Source organism: Neolamprologus brichardi, chromosome 10 (genome assembly GCF_056152115.1).
Source record: "Neolamprologus brichardi isolate AB-2024 chromosome 10, ASM5615211v1, whole genome shotgun sequence".
Classification (NCBI taxonomy): domain Eukaryota; kingdom Metazoa; phylum Chordata; class Actinopteri; order Cichliformes; family Cichlidae; genus Neolamprologus; species Neolamprologus brichardi.
This window is the reverse complement of record NC_142113.1, coordinates 10,979,294-11,002,572: the sequence shown is the minus strand read 5'-3', so window position 1 is coordinate 11,002,572 and position 23,279 is coordinate 10,979,294. Positions and strand designations below refer to the sequence as shown.

At 39.6% G+C, this 23,279-nt stretch overlaps 2 protein-coding genes across 2 annotated transcripts; one reads left to right on the top strand and one right to left on the bottom strand.

Annotated features, from left to right (window-relative positions):
* The first annotated feature begins 8,957 nt into the window (after positions 1–8,957).
* LOC102785321 (V-set and immunoglobulin domain-containing protein 1-like) lies at positions 8,958–14,140 on the top strand. Its single transcript, XM_006799468.2, has 7 exons — positions 8,958–9,000; positions 9,095–9,258; positions 10,005–10,212; positions 12,761–12,916; positions 13,588–13,704; positions 13,809–13,953; positions 14,044–14,140. The coding sequence occupies exons 1-7, from the start codon at positions 8,958–8,960 to the stop codon at positions 14,138–14,140; spliced, it is 930 nt and encodes a 309-aa protein (XP_006799531.2).
* Positions 14,141–14,883: 743 nt separating this feature from the next.
* tmlhe (trimethyllysine hydroxylase, epsilon) lies at positions 14,884–21,294 on the bottom strand. Its single transcript, XM_006799469.3, has 7 exons — positions 20,879–21,294; positions 20,599–20,775; positions 16,203–16,482; positions 15,963–16,082; positions 15,638–15,874; positions 15,390–15,528; positions 14,884–15,244 (listed from the first exon to the last, which is right to left on the bottom strand). Exons 1-7 carry the CDS (start codon positions 20,997–20,999, stop codon positions 15,113–15,115), a joined length of 1,206 nt encoding a protein of 401 aa, XP_006799532.2. The 5' UTR covers positions 21,000–21,294; the 3' UTR covers positions 14,884–15,112.
* Between the last annotated feature and the right edge of the window lie 1,985 nt (positions 21,295–23,279).

Below are 23,279 nucleotides of genomic sequence, written 5' to 3'. Positions count from 1 at the left end.
GGAGGGGCTTTGGGATGCAACCTGTGTCCCAGTCGTTAGTCTCATTTGAAGCAACAACCTGAATAAAAGCACATCAGTGTTTTAAATGTAAAGCATGTACTTTTACCACACTACCAACCTTCTGTGACCTCCGAATGATCTAACAAGGCTTTTCATGCATAGACAAAATGTATTAACTCGTTTCGATGCTGTTTAAGGTCTGTTCATCAGCTGTGCTTGCAGTCATACTCAGAAAGCACAATATTTTCCACTGTGTGAAAGCCATGTTCCTCCCAAAGTGCAAAGACATTCAGTTCAGGTCCACCAGAGGCTTTAAATAGCCTTGTAGGTGTGAATGTGTTTGTCTACATCCATGTTAGCTATGTGATAGACTGGAAACATGTCAAGGTGAGCCCTTGTCAGATCCCTAGTGCTTGCTGAAATGGATTCCAGCCCACTCCTGTGACCATGGAGAACATGAGGTTTAAGAAGCGGATGGATACTTGCACTTTATATGTCTTTAAATACATGTAGTTATCTGTGTAGTTGCAATTACATAATGGAAAAAATCTGTCTTTAAAATAAGTAACCAAATCAGCACATACCAGAATGTGCTGTTATTTGTGTATCCGTAGATTTAAAGAGTCATCAGTTCCATGCCTCTTAATGATTTTTAAACACAGATATCCTGAGATACTAACATTTCAGTGTTGTGCACCGTTACAAACTAGACTAGGTAAAGTTTTAAGTGCTTATTAGCTTCAAAGTTCAGCTCATTAGTCAAGTTCATAACAGAAACATCAATGCTGCATTTACTATCCTCACTGGTGGCTTTGGCTGGGGACACGACATAATAGATGGATTTTTCATAATTTCCAGATGGGTTGCATCACCCGTCAATAAAATATTCAAGCAAAAACTTCTATATCTTATTACCTCAGTTAACCCTCTCAGGCTCAAATTAAACTTTTTGTTGCTAATGCACAACCAAGTCCTGCAGTGGTAAAAAAATAAATAAATAAATAAATATGTATGTGGGGTAATCAGGTTGTTCGTTTTTAACTAACGCCTGCCTTGAGAGGGTTAAGAAGCTTAATAGAGTTGTTGATCTTTTACCTGTTTAGATATATTGCCTGCCTACAATAACCTAGCTGCTTAAGCTAACATGTCTACTTGGATTGAATCATGTTTCTGAGAAAAGGTTTTTCTCCCAAGGCCTAAATACAAATGCAAACTTAGGTCATCCAATTCAAGGAATTCAGATACACACTATTAACATGAATCTATTTTGCCTTTCATGCCCGGTGCCGGCTAAGCACTTGCATGGTACTGGGGATTTATCGAATTTCAAATAAGATGAACTTCAATCACAATGCGTGGTGCTGCTCTGCACACAGCGGTGGTAGCATCGTTGCCGTTGACACGTCCTGTTTAAAGCCCCAGTAAGACTCTATACCCATGCTAACTGCAGTGTCATGTGGCTAGATTTATAAATAGCAACGCTTGGGCTAAAAGCTAATATCAATATTATTTTTTTTACAGTTTCTGTAACCAGCTAATTAGGATTAAACAAAAGGTAGAAATTAGACTGGAAACATATAAATATTGGGACTAACTAAGTTCTGAACCATCCAAAGAATAGCCGACAGTTCAAAGACCCCCTCTAATGAATATGACACTTTTAAGCGTTTCACTGACTGTGTTAATCTAGATACCATGTTTTCAATGAAACATTCTTTCAATTTATTTTTGACAGCTAGCAAGTTTTTTGTTCTTCCTCTGCTACTTCTTTTTCTAACAGACATGACTTAACTGTGCTCACCAGTAGTCCTGAAGACATTTTGACCTTTTGTACTAGAATAAAGCACAAACGTAAATAATAACTCCAGCCTTGGCAAGTGTACCAGCAGGTCATGCTAGAGTAAATACCAGTAACCTGAAACTGAAATAGTGAAATGTATATTGACAATATTTGTTTCTCTGTTTCTTCATTTGTTTGCATACTTATTTTTTTTAATGTAATGTAATTTAAAAAATTGGGAGGCACGCAGACCTCTGCATGGAGCCTCAGGCTCACCATCCGATGATGAAACTTACCCAAGCAGACACTAGCATACTCGCTGATGCGGAAAAGTATAACATGCCTTTAAGTCTTTATATTTAAGACTTTATTGTTTAATATATGCCAATGTATATATTTGAGATTATTCATAGTGTTCAAAAAGCATTTTTAATAAGCCACTGATGCACAGTGATCCACTTATTTTTAACAAAAGCAAAAGAAAAGAAATGCTTTACTTACGCTGTAGCAGTTTGAATAGCAGTTGTAAGCCTCGGACATGCAAAGCAGGCTTCTACTAGCCATTAAAATAGTATCAACAGCCCACCTCTTTCTTCTTTTTCCCATGTTCCCTATTTTTCTGCTCCATATAAGTTCTTTTTTGAGGCATAGCTTTTTTTTTACTATGAATAATTCACAGGACCAAGAAAAGGCATGCAGTAACACGGTTAAAATGGAAGAGAATCGGTCTCAAAATTTCCAGCGTATACTGTAAATATTACACACATGTATATAAATGATATAGTAAGTAAGAAAATGTAGCCTGAGATTTTAGGGGTTTTTTTTAGTTTTTTTTAAATACCATTAAGGCTAATGTACCGTTTAGGATTTACTTGTTACAATATTGTTTCTTGTTGGAAAGGGTTAAATAAAAAGAGAATAACTGGATAGTTTGAAACACGATACTACAATATTAAGTTGCAAATGAAAGAAGAGCACATTTAGCAATGTAAAACATATTTATGGGCAATACTGAAGCAAGCGTGGTTAGATTAAACAAAGATACTCTTATTCCAAATCACCTAACATCATGCAGGATGTATTTAAAATGGTTTCTTTTGTCTGTTTCATTTCTTTTACATTAGTTTCTTCATTTCTGATTATAATGTGAGATTTGGGTAAATCTACTTATTGTTTACTTCAAGTGATACCGACCTTCATCTTTTCAGGCTGATTTGATATGTAGCCGTGACAGACTCGGTGTGTTTTCGTCGTCGTTGCTTAGCCTTCTCTGGTCGCTCTGGCCTGTGTAATGATGCACTGCTGACGCGTCCTCCTTCAGATACGATGGAGATTTAATGCACAGGTTTGTCTCTTCCTAATTGATTTCTTTTAATTTACTCTTGCTAGACTCCCCCAGACACTTCAACGGCTGATTACGCTGCCAAGTGAGTTCACCTTGAGAAGAGCTAAGGTTCACATACAGTATAAATAATATGTCTAACACGCAGTTAACTCCTGATTAACCCATGGCCTGTTACAGCTGATTAAATATGCTGGAGAAAAAAAAAATCATGTCATCTGTCATTTGATCTGTTTTTTTGTTTTTTTTTAGTGTACATAGACATTTTTGCATCCTATATTTTCATCTTACTTTCAGTGCACGGGCTCTGTCTGCATTGAAGAGCACAGCTTTTCTGAGGAGATGGATACTGGGCTGCTGAAGTAGCTCAGCGAAATGTGCCTTCCATTTCCGTGTTCTATTGTCAGCTCTCCATATAAAAACATAAAATATTGAAAGGGTGCATTAACATGGATCAGAAATTGATGGCTGTTTCTCTCAGAGGGGAAAAAAACCAGCAGTTAAAAAAGCACTGGATTCTTTGGTTTGTGGTTCAAACCACCAACTTTGTTTCAAATGTTTTTAATAAATCATCTTTACTAGTTGTAATTATTGCATTTATGCTTGACCTAGTCAGCCTCAACAGATCAGTCCACTATTCCAAGATGGGTCATGTGACCGAGCATCAGCTTGGATTGGTTGAATGGATAATGATCAACTATTCAGCTAATAAACACTTGCATCTGTTACTTGTGTGGGTGGCTGTAGCTCAGGTGGCAGAGAAGGTCGGTGGTTCGATCCCAGGCTGCTCCAGTCTGCATGCCAAATATCCTTGGGCAAGATACTAACCCCATGTTGCTCTCCGATGCATCCATCAGAGTGTGAATGTGTATGAATGGTAGACTACTTAGCACTTAGGTCAGAAAAAAGTGCTTGTGTGAATGGGTGTGATTGGGTGAATGAATTAGTTGTACAAAGTGCTTTGAGTGCTCAGACAGAGTAGAAAAGCGCTATATAAGAACAAGTCCATTTACCATTTACTTTAAGCATCATGTTCATTCTTTAAGCATCTAGTCTGACGTGATCGCTGCTATAATACTCGGTGCACAGGTGTTTTCCTTTTACAGTATGTTCATCGGTGTTACCATGGAGTTTTTGTTTGTGACGTGAAAAGAGAGTGAGGAGCTGAGAAAGAGTGGAAACATAATGCGTGTAATATTAAAATATTAATATTAATATTACTGTGACCATGACCGAACTACTAAGACCACTATGTAGAAAACCCTATGTCTAGGAAAACACACAAAAGGGTTAGGTCAAGACTACATATCCCAGCACTGCATATTTTTGTGTTTAATATACCCAAGGAAGAATATGGCAAAGTCCTTTTTAAAAAGTAACCTATAAAGTGTGGTTAACAACAGCTGATTTTTATCTCTAAAATTTGCTTCATCCCCTCAATAACGACCACTCCAAGGTCTCAGTATTCTAAGCTGGACATAAAAAACTGTGTGAAAATCTCTTCAAAACATTAGTGTACTTTGCGGAAAACACACATTTCCACTTGGCAAGAACCATCTTTCAGTTAAGTGTTGAGAAGATCACGACTCGAACGCATAAAATTATACTTTTGCTGGCAAATCTAACAGCTTGCCTCTCAATTTATTTTGGCATTTCCCTTGTTGCTAAAGGACAGATTTTAGACGATCAAAAATATCATTAGACAAAATGGATGTGGGGACGTTATGCATCTTCTGAAAGCGTAACGTTTCTCTGTGCCAGAAAGGGTCATCTGTGCGATTGCTCCTTTTCTTTTTCTTTTTTTACTGCTGGCATTTTACAAAAGTTATAGCCCAAATGCAGCACTGACAGCTTGTCGATTAGACTGTTTGCTGATGTAAATGTACTCCCCTTCTGCGCCCCTTGTTTCTCTTCCTGAGACAATTCGTCACAGGTCGCCCTCTTCAGTGACAGACTCTGAATTTCAGAGATGACAAAAGTATCAGGAGATGTTGCGTCTGACTGACTGTATCCCACTTCTTTTAGGTTTGTTTGCACAATTGTGTCAATCTTTGTGGAAGCGGCGTCTCATGCTAGCATTTGATGGCAATGTGAGATGATAGTTCAGTGTCACTGCGTGTGGTTTTTAGAGGCAAGGGGAAAATAAAAAAGCAATGCAAAGGAGACTTTTTCATCTGTGTTAGTCAGATGATGTTTCACACTACACTGTTTTTTTTTGTTTGTTTTTTTTTAAAGTTCTTACTCTCAAATATGATTTGGTTTTATACCATCACTGTTTTTGGAAGTGGTAAGGTTGCTTGGTAGCTGTGGGGACATTAAGCGAAGCCACGCTAAATGCCTGGCCTATATATTTTTGTTATCCAAGTGGGAGAGGAGGGTGAAGAAGAGCCAGGCCTGCTGAGGTTGAGGAGTGTGGCATTCTTGGCTCCGTTGCATCAAGCTCCCCCCACCCAACATGTACATGTACATCCACATGCAGATACTTAGAGAAATGCTCATCACAACACATCTAACAGGCTGGCCTGCCATCTATTGTCCAATGACTGAATTGCACCCCTGTCCTCCTCAATAGCAGCAGTGTTAATGCGAGTACCTTTTACATGACATCATTTATCTGACCGCTTCATCTGCAAGGCAAAGCAAGAGCGCAGGAGGAAAATACAATAAAGAATAGATGATATTTGTTTATAAATGGCTTTGAGCTCTTTAAATTGGGGGACTTGGGGGCACACAGTGCATTTTGACCTTAAGTGGGCCATACCAATAAACATTTCAGTCAGTGTAAATTCGTTTAGCTGCACATTTAATCACTGAAATATCTCAAAATAAGAAAAAGAAGTGCAGTTTCAACAGCACGTCTCAGGTTTACATGATAAAGAAATGCTGCTTTATTTAATGAAAGAAACCTGTCAGCGTGACTCACTGGGCTTTAAGGATAGGAAATAAATGTGTAAAATGACAGAAAAGGTTCTGGTAGCTCATTGCCCAGTAATTATTAAGCAGAAGGTTTTTTGTTAACTCACAAAAAATGTTGATAGTGAAAAAACAGGAACTTTCATCTAATTGTTTATCCATTACTTTGGTGCAGAATGAAACACTGTGGAGGAAAAGTTGCAAATCTTCATGAAAGATTGAGAGACATTTAAGTGCAGAACATTCACAGATGTCTTCTTCTGCACTGGGTACACTTTTATTTTCAGAAGTGCATCTTTCCAATTACACTCAAATACTTTTAATTGATTTGTGTTCTAATCAGCACTTGTCATAACTTACTACAATGGTTTGAAAGTGCTGTGGTACTTCTCCACCACGAGGGATTCAAATACTTCCCCCGGCACTGTGCATTACTACAACAACCAGTCGGATTGTTCAGATAGGTCCGTCAAAAAAAAAGCAGAAGAAAATACCACTCAATGTGTACTCACTCTTTCTGAGCTCTGAGTTTTACGCCCCCTCGCAGTCTGCCGACAGGGAACCACTGTTTGCAGTGGGTGGATGAGTAAGTCTGTGTGGAGGTATTACACAGAAACCTGCCGGAGGTTTGAGGAGGACACAGCTACAGGTCCAAGCAGCCTCTGTGAGATGACGCTCGCGGCTTGGTGGATGCTACAGGGTGCATGCATCATCAGCTCTCCCCTCGGATTCAAACTAACTGCAGAGCCATTAATGTGACTGGAATAGAAAGAAGAGTCAGTATAGTGTGGCTGAAGGGTGAAACAGTCAGAAAATGGCAACAATCTAATCTTCCCATTTTATTATCCATGATGGCTAAGTTGCGTCTTGCTTGCTCGGTACAGGTGCAAGCATTTATGTTCCCCAGAGCATTTATGACAATGACTCTGATGATCCCTTTCTCCTCTAAGGCTACCACATTTTAACAGATTTTTTCGGAAGTGCTTCAATAGCTAATGGGTAATTTTTGTTTTTTTGTTTTTAGTACAAGTATTCAAGTGTCAAGTGGATGAATCAGGTGATGAATCAAATCTTTATGCTAAAATATTAGCGTTAAGCATTCAGTTGAAAGCAGCAGCGTGATCATTTATAGCATCACGGGGTAAACTCTTAGACTTACTCTAACAAAGAGGCTGTAACTGGCCCCTAATGACTGTGCATGTGAATGTAGTATTTTTTTTTTTTTATTTTATTTTAATATATTATTTTCCCCATGACCCTGTAAAACTGTATACTTTTTTTTGCAGTAATAATGTAAAAAAAATGACTTCTTTGAATCCAAATAAACATGGCCGTCCATAAATGAAACAGGCCATTGTTTTGCTGAACGTGGACGATCCGTCACCCTCGATAAACTTTAGCTAAAACAGGAAGCACAAATTTGAATGTTTTATCACGTTCTGCCAGATGTCCTACTACAATGTCAGCTTCTGTCACTCTAATCTCTAAAAACAGATCTCTGCGCATGAATATGTAACACCTGTGGATTTTCTAGTACACAAAGTGTTCTCCTTTACATCTGTAATTCAAGTGCTATTGGCAAATCCAGCCTGAGTGGGCTTTGGTTCCACGGAGGTCAAAGAGTCTGCGTGGAGAGCCGAAGAAGGACCGAATTTGCCAGAAATGTGATCTAAAATCTGCCCTCAAATAACAAGGGATCTGCTTATTGCGTTTCTATAATCCTGATCTCAACTTATGTGGGAATAAGCATTTCCCAAATGTAACTAACTGAATACATTATTAATGGTTCTACTCATTCATTAGTGGTTTTCCCACTTGACTTGTCATGGAATCAGAACGCTCTCAGACTCTGATTAGCTGGTCGTGAGTCATGCTGATGCATTTATTTAAAGACTGGCCCCTTGTTGTTTCACTCCGCAGTTCTGCCCAAACACACAGCTGCCAACACTTTCTTTTTCTTTTTCTTTTAAAATTTTCAGACAAAGCCTACAGACAGTGATATTGTGTCATTTGCCAGCCTATCACATAAACGTCTTCTGGATAATGAGCTCTACACGCCTTCCTCCGCTTCCCACATCATGCCGCTGCCTCCCTCCCTCACCCCTCCAGTCACCCCTAATCAACATTTTTCACATTGTTAATCACTTATGTCAGCTTCTGGTAATTATAGACAATTAATCATGTATGATTCACTGTCTCTCCCTGTCAGCACTGTGCTGCACGCTGTGTGAGCGAAAACGACAAAGGTGAAACTGCCTTTATTAAGTAGGCGGCAGCACCGGGGAGTGGACTCCCCAGTGATAAGCGGCATGTTGCAGCGCTTTGGCTTACACTTCCTCGAGGCAAGCGATAAAGGCCAGGTGGAGATTAAATTACATTAATTCCTTTGCCAGAAGCCTTGACCCAGAATGACTTACAAGACAAGGAGGATGAGCTGTGGTGAAACTACTGCCAAAGTACTGAAAAATGAATTAACCATCATTGTCACAACACTGCGTGGTCCTAACCTGCCATGTACAGTCAACATTTCAAAACACACACACACACACAGAGCAGACTGCACTCAGTCCATTTGTTTCCTTTAAGGTCACATTGTATCTGCCCAAAGCATGACCAGATTAGGGGTTTTCTTTGCCATCATTTCTCATTTTAATCCACCCTGATTTAAACTTTTTGAGCCCGAATGCCCAAATCTATCATTTCTGAAAAACAGTTCTCTACACACCCAGTGTACACACCTTGTCTGACAAACATGGAAATGCAAACATGCGCATTATCAGCAGTTCTGTTACCATGAATTCCCCGACCTTGCCTGTGATACTGTAATGCATTTACCCCTTCCTCTTCTAGACCTGCTTGCACGGCGAGTATAAAGTTCAGTTCTTAGGACGTTCTGTGAGAATCCCCACAGCTTTTGTAAAGATGTGCTCTGTGCAGCTCTTGTTGGTGCTTTTAAGCATTACAGGTAAGCACATTTCTGTCTTACATTATCACTTGTTTTTTTGTAGCAAGTTTACATTTTATTGGAAACATACTTGAGGTCTGATATTGTTTTACAGGATGTGTCGAACTCATCACAGTGACGACCACGCAGAAATACGTTAATGTGACAATTGGTGGAACGGTCCTGCTCGACTGTATGTTTGCCACTACAGTGGCGACAACTGCCGCCCTAACAATCCAGTGGGAGTTTCTCTCAAAATCCGCCATGACTGCACAGCAGGTAGATGCAGTCTATTGTTCAGATTACAGCCATGTGCCAACTAATTTGTAGTTTTATGGACCAGGATGATGAAATGTCTTTCAATTTAGTAGTTAAAAATAGGGTGTGCAAGTTGAAGTTCAGGCCAATAAACTCATGCGACTACACATGGTGATCACTTCTGAAAGACATGAGTAATTTTGTGTTTCTTCCAAGTTCTCCAGAGCAGATAAGAATCGCTTTCTCAGAACATAGCATCATCTTGGAGATGCTTCAAAATGCTTCGAAGGAATTGATTCTCATCAGAGCAGCAAACATTTCATTTTTTCCTGTATTTTAAATATTTAAAAAACATATGTCTACGCACAGCTACACGTACAGGTTTGCGCCTTTTCCTGCTGTGCCACGTTTTCTTACCAGCTAGCAGACACACCCAGTCTGGATCGCAAAGCCTGTGACTGAGATCGACAAATAGCTTTCAGGCAGTGCTCATTTAACCTACAGCCACAGACTCACAAATGTGCTGCTTCATGCAATGTCAAAAAAGTGCTTTTAAAGACATCTACTACATGCTGATGTGAAAAAAAAAACAAAAAAAAAACAAAAAAAAAAAACGTTGGTCCAGTAAATATCATATTAACTGGAGAACTAAAGGTTTCATCTCTCTAATTATTTGGATCACTCATGCAAACTAGCTCAAGGACAGTGAGTTTGTGCAGTGATAGCCAACAGATGATCTGATCTGACTTCTTGCCATTTGCTTTCAGATCTTTTACTATCAATCAGGACAGGTTGTTATTCCCAAGTCTTACGAAGGCAGGATTCAAACTCCAGCTGCTCCAGGGGCCACCAAGAATGCCTCCATAACTATAAGAAACATGCAACCATCGGACTCTGGGCTCTACACGTGTGAAGTTCACAATTTGCCTGACGTTGATGGACAGTCTCAGGCAAATATCATCGTGAATGTCCTCGGTGAGTTTTGCCCACTTTTGAAATAGATTTTTGGTGTTTGCTATATTATTGTGTTTTTATGTTATTACATTTTCAAACCCTGTTTGATCCTATTGAAGGCAGTACAGATCATTTTTTAAAGACAAAACATGAACCCTAACACACTTAGGTCACACAAAAGCACGGGTAAAAGTGAACAAAAGGACTGAGTCATGGACAGGAACCTACACACATTCTCACAGTCCAGGAATCAGAAAGGTTGCGAGGGTAAACAGTGGGTGTGTAGGAGATTTCATGCTACCTGATTACACCCATTAGAATGCTGCTGCTTCAGCCATTATTCTCCTCCTCTAAGTAAGCGTGTGTGACTCCCTGAAAAGGGAGTGCCAGTGATTTTATCGAAACTGTGATTTCAGTAAAAATGTTCCAGCTATCTCTCCTCACCTGAGATTTCTGTATCAATTATCAATGTTGTAACATTAACAAACCTATTAAAGTAGTGGCCCTGAACAGTGTAAATAGGGAATTACATTCATCTCAAATCCCCTCATTCACCGAGTTACCAGGACAACCTTGCAGGCCTCAGTAGTTTCCATGGTTACTTCAGCAGTCTCCTCATTGTCAGTGTTGGAAATTAGAAAAAGGACTGTGACTGCATCCTCGTACTGCATACAGAATATATATGAGTGTCTGCTGCATGCATGTGCTACCTAAATACTGTACAGCCTTTATGGAAAAAATATCTGGGGAGTGTGGCACTTTCTTTATACTGACTGTGAGGCACAATATGAATATGTATGAACACACTCGTGCTGATTAACATGGGCTCAAGGCTGATTTGCATCACTTATTTTCACATAGAACGACTGACACTGGACAGCTTTGCCATAAATTACAAATACATATGTGTAGAAACTTTATTTGTTTTCCTGATGTCTTTTTTGTGAAAGTTAAAACTCATGTGGTATCAAACATGATTTTGGCGTACAGTTTGTTTCCAGCTGTCTTACTGAACGATCTAATAATCAGCGGGCAGGAATGAAACACAGATTGCATCTTCAGTGGCTGCTGAGCTCACGATGAGGCCACTCCTAACGTATCCTGAATCACGATGACTAATGGCTAGCCACGTGACGTTTTGTTTGATTAAAAGGATTTGCTATTTTAACAAACAAATCTGTTAACAATCTTTGATAAACAATCTACAATACACAATGACTTGTTTCACCTGAAAACCCCAAGGAAAGCCAAAAAAACACGCTGGTGCATGAATGAAAATTAAAAAAGGGCACCAGAATTTGCCTTTATCCCTTCATTTTCCATTATCTACTTCCTACGGTCTACAAAATGCATCGAAATTGCCAGTGCAGTGTCAACAGCTCACACAGATAGGGCAGAGAGGAGAGAGGACCCTCATACTTGAGATCTGCTCTGGCTGGTGATTTATTCCCTCAAGATTAAAATCTGCCAATCAGGTGTTGGAGAGACACTCGGCAGTGGAAGCCAATAATTGATGGCACCTACAGGGAGAAACCAGCATAAACAGGAAAGAAGAAAATACACACTGAGAAACACACACAGAGCTGCGGACTGGAATATAGCGGTAATCAATACGGTGTAGACCATCTGTTCTAAAGCAGCAACTGAAAGAGCATCTAGAGGCACTTGACCATTGCTGCTTTATCCCACTTCATACTGCAACAAATTTCAGAAAAGAAAGTACTTTTTTTTTCCAATTCCACTGCTTTTATCTGACATATCTACTAGTTGTTTCCAGTCCGCAGTATCTGACTCAGTCTAAGAGGATTATAAAACAATGTGGTGTTAAAGAATAAAATCAAGACTTTCAATGTGTTTTGCTTGCAGTCCCATCAGATGCTCATAAGCTGTCACAAGTGTGATTTCCCCTCTAAAGTTACCCTGTGGTTTCGCTGAAATAACATCAAAGCTTGTGGTGGTAAAACTATACAAAAGTAATAAAAAGAGAAGAGAAAGAAAAAGAAAAAAATAGTAAATTATTCATATTTCATCAAATAATAACAACAGTCGCCTCAAGGTGTCATATATTATAAGGTAAAATCCTACAGTAATACAGAAAAAACCCCAACAATCAGATGACCCCTATAAGCAAACACTTGGCAAAAGCTGTTTTGACCAGTTTGTGGGTGGGGGTGAGGGGAAGGAGACAGGACAAAAGACAAGCTGTAGAAGAGAGTCAGAGATTAATACTAACTAATTATTAAATGCAGAGTGGTCTATAAACACATAGAGAGGGAAAACGAGGAGTAAAGAAGCATCATGGGAAGCCCCCAGTAGCAGTGTTGCAACTAAAGGAAGGTTTGGGGTCACCTGATCAAGACCTAACTATAAGCTTTATCAAAAAGGAAGGTTTCAAGGCTATGATGATGACTGGATTTCCTTGCCAAGCCTCAAAGGGAAGCTGATCTCTTTATTCAGGAGCTGCTGTTTAAATGGCTTGAAAACTGTCAGTGTTTTCTCCAGGCTGAATGTGTGCTTTGTAATAATGTCAAGTAGCCAATAAAGCCTTAGCTTCCCTGTGGTCCGCCAGAGAAACCATCTGCTCCTTACTGCGCCGTCCATGGCAATGTTGAATCGGGTCACCTGGTCACTCTGACCTGCCACAGTGAGCAGGGAAACCCAACACCGACCTACAACTGGGCCAAAATGGATCAGACCAAGACAAGGAGGCCTGTGCTGGGAAGAAGTGAGTCCAGCATCTATATACACACACCCATATATATATATGTATATGTATATATATATATATATATATATGTATCTATATCTATATATCTATATATATATACACACATATACGTATATATCTATACATACATACATACATACATACATATATATATATATATATATATATATATACATATATATATATACGTGTATATATATATATACATATACGTATATATATACATATATATATACATATATATATATATACACACATACATACATACATACATATATATGTATATATATATACACATAGGTATATATATATATATATACATATATACATACATACATACATACATACATACATAGGTATATATATATATATATATATGTATATATATATATATACATATGTATATATATACATATATATACATACATACATACATACATACGTATATATATATGTATATATATATATATACGTATATATATATATATATGTATATATATATACGTATATATATACATACGTATATATATACGTATGTATATATATATATATATATATATATATATATACATATACATACGTATATATATATATATATATATATATATATATATGCATTAGCACCATTTACCATCTCATGAATCTGAGTGAACTTTGTTTTTTCTCAGCAACCACAACTGGAATACTGGAAATCAGAAACATCTCCCAGTTTGAGTTTGGGGAGTACCAGTGCATTGCTACAAATGTTGTGGGCTTTGCAACATGCACCATTGAGCTGAGTCCTGGTTTGTCCACACATTTATTTTTTGGGGAGTTTTAATATGTGTGTTTGTGTGTGTGTGTGTAATAATCCCCCCCTCACAGGTATAAAATGTTTGTGTTTGTATAGAAGTGGCAGATGGGGTTATCGCAGGCGCGGTTATCGGAGCGCTGCTCGGGTGCGTGCTGATCGGCCTGGTTGCGTGGTTCATCGCTCACACAGTCAAGAAACACAAATACAACGCTGTTAAAATGGCAGAGGCCAACGAGATGAAGTGAGATTACAGATTTTTGATACACTTCTTCCATCGATTTGGTCATACAGAGTTCAAGGGTGTAACGGCTACTGTTTGTTTGTCCACTAGGGGGAGCTCTCCTCCAGCCCAGGAGGCCTATGAGAGTATTCCCAATGCAAACACGGCTGAACACGTTCAGGATGAGGAAGAAGGCCCTCAAGCCTAAATGCCACTTTAAACAGCCACAGCATTGCATCAGCGTCACTATTATGTATACCAGTCTTTTGATATGGAGAGAATTCAGATGTAATGAGAACAATGGAGCTAATCTTCATGTTTGAATTTGCATTTTCTGTGCTTACTCAAATTCTGTCAGTTTTACAGCTTTTTTGAATGAATGTTTTAAATTTCAATCTTATTTTTTCTTACATTGTGTGAAAAAAATAAACTGTATGAACATGATTCTAGATTTTTTTTACATAAAAGAAAATCAAATAAATCACATTGATGATGTCATGCCTATACCAAGGGGTATAGGGTATGATTCAGTATTGCTTGATTGCACTTGTGAATCCTATGAATGATCAATAAGTTCCTAATACTGAGGTTGCACCACTTTAATGTGCACAACCAGCTCAGTCTGTGATTTTGTTTTGTCTTTTTTTCTGATTTTTATCATAACCTGTGTTTTAAACTTTTTTTTAAATAACTTTTTTTTTCAGTAGTAACAGAAGTAATAAATGTAAAAAAGTTACACCATCAATTTGTTTTGTATCACATGCAAACTTTAAAGATCGTGATTAAATAAAACATTTCTGAATCACCTGGGTGCCTCAAGATTTGCCACATGAGTGTCAGAGGCTGTGTTTACTGAGTATTGTGAGAGTGTCGAGGATATGCTGTGTGATAAAAACAGGATCAGCACATGGAAGTAGATGTAACACTGAACGCACAACACATCACAACACAGTTTAATAACTGGAAGCCATTTGAGGATTTAGACATTTCATTGTTTCAAGTAAAATTCGGGACACATTCACACTCTAACTTCACATAAACTGTTTAAAAAAAAATCAAATGTTAATTAAAAAATACAGAAGAGCAAAATAAAACATGCTCCGGCAGTATCGGTGCAGTGTTAATTAAACCTGTATTGTGGGCAGAGTGATAAGGCAGTCAAGTGAAGACAACTTCACGTTCAGGCCTGGAGCCCGAAGCAGCGGGCAGCACTGAGGACGTCATCTCTGGTCAGATAGCATCCACAGAGCTGCCTCAAGCCAGTGAAAGACTCCCTCCCGTGTAAGACTCGCCAGTTGTCTATGAAAACAACCTTACGGGGAAAAGACAGGGCAAAACACTCAGATTACAAGGCAACACTGACATTTAAGTTGTCCTGTGACTTGACTACGAATTCATTTTAGTTGGAACTCAGAGAAGCATTTATGTTTTGACTTCGTGGCCTGCACATATCTTACTTTTCCTGGAGTCAGCTTCACCCACAGCTCGTTCTCTGGCCTCCTCAGCTCTGTGGTCAGCTCTCGATGCGCTGCGTACCAGCGCTGAACCACGTCATGGGGGATTGTGTTTAGCACAGATCGATCATAGTTGTTGTATCTGTCAATACGCAAATACGTCAGTCGCGCCAATTAAATGGACAACCACTAAACAAGTGAACACAACATCAGAAAAATAAAAACAACACTAAATTTCAGCATCAACATACCGTATAAGATACATTTCATTGTTCCAAGGATACACGTTGAGCACGGGGCCGATGCCCGTGATGTGGTTTTGGTGCCTGTCGGTATTTTCGATATAATCGTGCTTGACGGGCACCTGAGCAAGCAGCTCAAAGCTTTCAGGTGAGCTCTGACGCAATTTTTCTGCAGCGTAGAACCCATCAACAAGTAGCGTCCTTCCCCCGGTTCCCTCATGCTTGAGACAGTGGAAAACCTGGATTCTGCCATAACAAACAGAAGCATCAAATATCCAAACATAATCATGAGAAGTCAACGTTACGCCAACAAGCCCATCTCTGCTGCACCTACCCACACGGTTCCTGAAAGTAGGAGGTGTCAGTGTGACGGTCCAGGGCCAGCTGGCTGTAGGCAGTATCGCCCCTGGAAAAATCTGAAGTGAAGCACCACATTCTGCCATAGGTAGTCTCCCTTTGTGAGAAACAGATGAAATTGAGGAGACTCAACAGACAGCTGGTTGAACGACGCCACTGGATACGAAGCGTTAACGTAAAGACGAGATTGTGATCTGCAGGCCAACAGGAAGCATACCTGATTAGACTGACCCTCTGGGTTACTGCCTCCGTGGCTTCCACTGTGGTTGGGACATCGTCTACGAACGCGATCCCGTACAGAAGATAATTTTGAAGAAATTTCTTTAGCTCGTCATCACAGCTCATGAACGTGTCCCATTTGGATGAGGTTATGTTTGCATTTTTATAGATGTCTGAATTCCAGAGGATGCGCGGTTGCACTGCACTCTGGTACTTTCTCTCAAAGCTGTTCTCAGCAAGCCAACTGAGACTGTACTTGGACATGTGACCACCAGGCCCTGGAACATTGACATGCAAAATATGGTTAAGCTGACTTTGACAGATTTCTACTTTAAGGTTATATTGGATGATTCTACTTCCTGTAATAAACATTTCAGATAATGATGTAGTGAAGTATTCCCTATGAGCAGTGTTGTGTGTAACGCGTTACTGTAATTAAATTACTTTTCCACTGAAAAAGTAGAGTAACTGATTACTGTTCATTTTTGGGTATTTTAATTACAGTTACTTACAATGTACTTGCGTTACATTGTAAAATAATTAAACTCGCTGAATATCATTATTTAATTTTAATAATTTATCTTCTAAAGGTAGAAGTAAACTCTGCTGCTTTAACATCGCTGTAGTGCAGCTGCGCGTCATTTTGCACCAGTTTGCTGCGTAGTCGTATTCTAAAGCGGAAGATGTCGGACTCGGCTGAAGCCAGTGGCTGTTTTATGAAATGGACATATTCCCGTCTCTTCACTTTTCTGAAACAAGCAGACAAGAACATTACAGTAATACGTAAAAACTATCGGCCGCTGTTAATAGCACGAGTAATCTACTGAAGCGCCTGACACGAGAGCATAGACGAACCTTTTAAGATGTTTTCAGCTGAGAATGTAGCTATGTAGTGCTCAAATATCTACTTAATTTATCAAAATATCACATATTTGCAAAAGTGCTTCCACGTTTTCGGAGATTTTTGTTATCTATCAGCGCCATAGCTAATGACCATGATCGAAGGTGTACCCTGCCTCTTGTGCCCTGTGACAGCTAGGCAGTATACATACAGGATTGCAGGACATTAACAGGCCTGTAAAATCCTCCGTCTGTACGTACATATGTAGCAAATGAGTTGCAGGGACTCTTATTACATACAATTTTCTCTATAAAGACTCTACATGAGAATGTGTGTAGTCATAGAAGAAGTTTTCTGGATTCTGTTTGTAGTCCTTGCTCGCTAGGCTAATTAAGCTTGTGTGGGCTTTGGCAGAATGCAGGAAAACAGCCCGTGTACGGAGCAAAACAGGAAGCCATTGAGCCAAACAGCCATTTAAGCACCAATTTCTATTGTCCGTCCATGATTTCGCTTTGTATTTTCTTTTTCATTTCATCTTAAATAGATCTGTATTCTAGCTGTACTGTGAACAATAACAACAAACAGGAAGTCTTGGCGAGTAACTGCTGGAAGCCTCGAAATATTGACTGTTGCCACCAGAGTGCAAGCAAGCGCACAATAGCAGAGGGGTTCTCAAGATTACCTGACTCGGATCTGAATGCAAAATTTATAGCAGGCGGTCCGTGTGCTGCTGTGATTTAGCATTTGCTAACCTAACTCTGAAAGCCCCCCTGTTCACAAACAGAATACACGCTCAGAAACTGAGCTGACCTTGAATATGTTCCACTAACAGGGAGAGGCATGCATGCCAGAATGCCTACATCAGCAGCTGTCATGGGGTTGCCACATCCACATATGTCACTGTATGTAAGACACCGTGTCACTCTTGTGCCTGCATAAAACCATAGTGAGAGTACTTTTCAGCAGCTGCACAGTCTGTTTTTTTTTGTTGTTTTTTTTTAATGAATGGTAGAGTATAATCCAGAGAGATTCCCACAGAGAAAAGGGATCTCGGATCTACAACACTCTGACGGGACTGCTACGTTCTTAAAAGGTTAAAGGAAGATGGAGTTTCCCGGTCTGTACACTGACTCCTGTACTAAAGAGTGAATAATTCCAGCTTGTGTCTGAGTCCCATGGGTCAGAGATTAACATTTTTTTCAAACTAGAGCAGAGGGAGTGAATAGTTTCCACTGGTCCACACCTGGCATCTGCAGGACCATTTAATCTTCGGATTTCACAAAGCAAGGGCAACTAAATCCCACCTGACTTTTTCCACTTAGCAGACAGAATAAGTAATGACTCCAGCTAGCCAGTGCTTTGTGCTAGTTAAGCTAGCTCGCCCTGCTGGGGCTCTCTTTGGGGAACAGCACTGTGAGCTGAGCAATGGCTTGTGTCTACAGCAGCTGGGCGATTATGTGGAAGATGAGGTGTTAGAGAGCATGGAAAGGGTTTCTTCAGTGGTGGGCAGGAAGAGAAACCCACGATCCTCCCCTTGAGTTCTGGGCAGGAGATCACAGAAAAATATAAACCTGCACTTTTTCTCATTGTGTTCCAGAGCAATGCAGGCAGAAATTACATAATTTAGGGCTTTTTTCCTTGTGTCAAACTTCAACGAGCTTTTAGGGGTCAGTAGAAAACACTAAAGGAGGAGCACAGATATGTCTCGGTCTCATCTTTTTATTTGACAGTGACTGCTGATAAAGGCTGCTATCTAAAGCCAGCTTAGGCAACATTCCCTGTACGTGTAAATCAATTTTATGGTATATAACTGAAACTGTCTATGTTTTTCTCCTTTGGATAATTACACCCTAAGCCTTATTGTATCCTGTCTCAGAGTGACGCTGAAAAACTAGTTCATGCATTTATTACTTCCAGGCTGGACTACTGCAATTCATTATTATCAGGATGTCCAAAAAACTCACTGAAAAGCCTTCAGCTAATCCAAAATGCTGCAGCAAGAGTACTGACAGGGACTAGAAAGAGAGAGCATATTTCTCCTGTTTTGGCTTCCCTTCATTGGCTTCCTGTTAAATCCAGAATTGAATTCAAAATCCTGCTCCTCACATACAAGGTCTTAAATAATCAGGCCCCATCTTATCTTAATGACCTTGTAGTACCATATTACCCTATTAGAGCACTTCGCTCCCGCTCTGCAGGCCTACTTGTTGTTCCTAGAGTATTTAAAAGTAGAATGGGAGGGAGAGCCTTCAGTTTTCAGGCCCCTCTTCTGTGGAACCAGCTTCCAGTTTGGATTCGGGAGACAGACACTATCTCTACTTTTAAGATTAGGCTTAAAACTTTCCTTTTTGCTAAAGCATATAGTTAGGGCTGGACCAGGTGACCCTGAATCCTCCCTTAGTTATGCTGCAATAGATGTAGGCTGCCGGGGGATTCCCATGATGCATTGAGTTTTTCCTTTCCAGTCACCTTTCTCACTCACTATGTGTTAACAGACCTCTCTGTATTGAATCGTATCTGTTATTAATCTCTGTCTCTCTTCCACAGCATGTCTTTTATCCTGTCTTCCTTCTCTCACCCCAACCGGTCGCAGCAGATGGCCGCCCCTCCCTGAGCCTGGTTCTGCCGGAGGTTTCTTCCTGTTAAAAGGGAGTTTTTCCTTCCCACTGTCGCCAAAGTGCTTGCTCATAGGGGGTCATATGATTGTTGGGCTTTTCTCTGTATCTATGAAGCGCCTTGAGGCGACATTTGTTGTGATTTGGCGCTATATAAATAAAATTGAATTGAATTGAATTGAATTGTACCTGCACATGAAGTAAATCTTTACACAAATACAATGTGCCAGGGGGCAAAGACCACTACAGTATATTTGGTTATGCAGAGAACTTCAGACGAGCCGGTTCTTGGCAGAGTTGTTATAGCTTTGCTTTTTCTAATTAGATTTTTTTTTTTCATTTTGAATTTTTGTTTTAAATTCAGTTTAGTTTCAATAAGTTTCCAGAGATGGATTCTCTTGTTTTAGTTGAGTGTTTACTGCATGAAAAGTTTTGCCAGCCTTGTACACATCTAGTCTCAATAAACATGTCTATCAGCTCTCCCATCAGACAAGCTGTAATACAATTTTTACCAAACTAACACTAAAACTAAGAACGATTCTTCTATATTTTTATTGTCGTTTACTAAATTGTTTCATTTAATTTTTGATTTTTCAATATTTTTTATGTTTTAGTTAACTAAAATGTTTTTACACGTTTAGCTTCAGTTTTAGTTGAGTTTCAATAACCTTGCTCCTGCGTTTAGTATGTGCCATTTTAATGCAATTTAACTAAAGAAAATGTGTTCTTTCCAAACTATTTTGTTTTACAGAAATGGCCACATTGAATGAAGACTCCATTTAGAAAACAGATGATGGCCATCCTTAAAAATAATAATAATAATAAGTTGCACTTCAACAATGTGTCTTAGTTCTTCACACAATTTAAATTCAATTTTCATCACGTTCTCTCCCACCCACCTGTGCAACCCACTGTTGCACTTATAGTTCCCTACTTACAGGTGATAACAAGGTGGTCTTCTTCCACTCGTGTGCTTTCGGGACGTATAGTCAGATCTATGCTCCCAGTGTCCAGGTTCCTCTGGTTAGTTTTGGAGTTGTACGAAGCAGCAGAGAGGCAGTGATCTCGCAGCCACACATAGTTAAAATACATCTGCGTCCCTCCATAGTGCAGTTCTGGTGATTTCAGAAATATGTGGTCAGGGGTTAACGGCGATAAAAACAAACAAACAAAACCAGGCATGCGCAAACCGGGTTAAAAGGTTACAGCTAAACCCACCAAGACACTCCTCGTGTGTGCGGAAAGTAGCACAAGCCCTCCGTGGCAAAGCCGTGCTCCTGCTGACACCACGCAGAAGCTGAGCCTGTCTCAGCACACTCCTGTGCAACCTGCAAAACATTTCAGGTGCAAACACACAGAGATGCACTAAAAAACTGAATTAACTGAACCCCAAAATTTAAAATGGTTTTCCGTTAAGCCTCCCAGCAGTAATCCGACCAACTAAAGCCACAGCGGCGTGCTTTGTGCATGCAGGTGTGTGCGTGTATGTTTCTCCCTTCAGCCCTTCACTTGCACACAAGAAAGTCTTAAAACTTGTAAAAAAAAATGATTAACATGACGTAAAAGTCCAAATTAATTATTAAGCGACTCCTCCTGCAGAGTTGCTGCACCCCTTCATCAGTTGGCTCTTCTTCTTTGAGCTTTTCTCTTTTGTTTCGCTTGGGGCAGCAGCCATCAGTGAAGTTGCATTACTGCCATCTTCTGGATTTCAACCACAGAGAACCCGGATCTGCTTCCCCGCCGTCTTTACACACTTTAATTTGAATTAAACACACAAAGTTCTTTTTACTTATCACAACCCACAGTCCCCTGGCGGCTGGGATAGGATCCAGGACCCCGGTGGCCCTGAACTGAATAAGCGGAAAAGATTGGATGGATGGGCATCTGTGTTAAATGGCAGAGCTTTTGATGGCACAGTTTACCACCTTTAATAAATGCGCCGTTTAAAGATTACTTTCCAGTAAGTTCGGCGATAGGAAGCCTTTTTATGAACCTGATGGATATCTGCAGGAGAAACAGAAATGAAGCCCAAATGTAGCTTGACCCTCTATAAGACAGTAAGAGTCCGGGTCATGTTAGTGAGTGGACAGCTGATAGAAACATGCTTGCTGGCTCCCTCTGGAGTTGAAACTGGCACTCCATCGGGGAGCTTAAACTCATTAGCTGGCTTAATACCTATTTCCTTGCCTCCTGTTAACCACACGGTTTTTTTGTGCCACGCAGTAAAGAGTTGGCAGCTCGTGCATATACAAGAGGGTTTTGGCAGGTGGGGAACTTTAAGTTCCAAAAAGTGATTTCCGGTATTTGCCAAATAACTTTTGTCCGTATTTAAACTGTTGTAAATAACTTGTTGGCGTATAATCTGTGAAACATATGTCAAATATATCTTTCATGAATGATATCAAGTCACTTTGAGCCAGAAACAATATCCCTGCCACAATGTAGAAGCCGCAATCTGTTTTGTTGTTGTTTTATTTTTTGTTTTATTTTTTTGTTAAAAATACTTTTATATATCTTTTATTTATTCCAGTAAAAATTAATGACATTAAAAATGGCTTTTTAAGAGAGATCGGCCCAAGAGGGCAGGAATTGCAAAAAAATAAAATAAAAATAAATGTAAACAAAAAAAAAGGGAAAAAAAGAATCGTTTTCTAAAGATATGTGTATAGAGTGGTCAAAAAGGACTGGGTTGATTATAATGGGGTACAACACTGCAGAGACATTAAAAAAAACCCCTTAAAAACAGGTCCTTTTTTAAAAAATATAATAACCCTTCATAAATCCTGTTGATTACAGTTTATTTAATAATATAAGCAAATATGTCACACATAAAAAACACACAGAAACACCAGAAATCATTATTTAGCCCAACACAGAAACAACAGATGGGACACGACTCTAAACAGCTGGTATAAAGGTCAATCTTGGAATTCTTATATTCGGATTGATGACTCCTTCTGGAAGCAAGTCCCGTTAGTCAGCAGCCATGCCGAAACATCTGGGCACTTTCATTTAACTTTTATTTTAATGAAATAAAAACTGCATGCATACAATGTCAAGTCAAATTTGATCAAATTAAATGTTTTCTGATGTTGTCCTCAAATAAACTTTTAAAACTTTTACCACCATCTTTGCTGTCACAAAAGTCTCCAATACAATTCACAGTTCTTTCACTGCTCTCTATTTTATAATATCTCTGTAGTTACCCACAGAGCAGGCACGTGCAGGGGGGGCTAGAGGGGCTTGAGCACCCGCCCCTTTCCTGATGGGTGCCCAAAGTGCCCTTTTGTTGAGGCAACTTTTTTTAAAAACGTATTTTTTTTTAATGTGTGTGTGCGTGCGGAGTCCTGTCTGTGCCCCTCAACAATAATATTTAACTATTAATCACAGTTTTGCTAAATAAAAGGATCTGGCTTGCATCAGTCACATGATCACATTTAACCAATGATCGCCCTTGACGGCAGAACGCGCTGGTTACAAGCCGGGAACGAGCTCACGAAGAGCACGCGCATTTTTTGCGGTCCGGAGCTGTAGGAGAAACATAAGTTAACTCAGAGGTCACAGACTGATGCGACAAAACCAGTAAGTAGGTGTACAGCGTACACTGTAGTGTATAGCA

What these genes read in the sequence shown, in the direction of transcription:
- LOC102785321 (XM_006799468.2), top strand. Translation starts at nt 8,958, where the DNA reads ATGTGCTCTGTGCAGCTCTTGTTGGTGCTTTTAAGCATTACAG. An exon ending in GAGGCCTGTGCTGGGAAGAA is followed by an intron (nt 12,917 to 13,587) that starts GTGAGTCCAGCA and finishes GTTTTTTCTCAG; the next exon opens with CAACCACAACTGGAATACTG. An exon ending in GCAGAGGCCAACGAGATGAA is followed by an intron (nt 13,954 to 14,043) that starts GTGAGATTACAG and finishes TTTGTCCACTAG; the next exon opens with GGGGAGCTCTCCTCCAGCCC.
- tmlhe (XM_006799469.3), bottom strand. Translation starts at nt 20,999, where the DNA reads ATGTTTTGCAGGTTGCACAGGAGTGTGCTGAGACAGGCTCAGCTTCTG. An exon ending in AGACCACCTTGTTATCACCT is followed by an intron (nt 16,483 to 20,598) that starts GTAAGTAGGGAA and finishes TCAATGTTCCAG; the next exon opens with GGCCTGGTGGTCACATGTCC. An exon ending in TACTTTCAGGAACCGTGTGG is followed by an intron (nt 15,875 to 15,962) that starts GTAGGTGCAGCA and finishes TTGTTATGGCAG; the next exon opens with AATCCAGGTTTTCCACTGTC.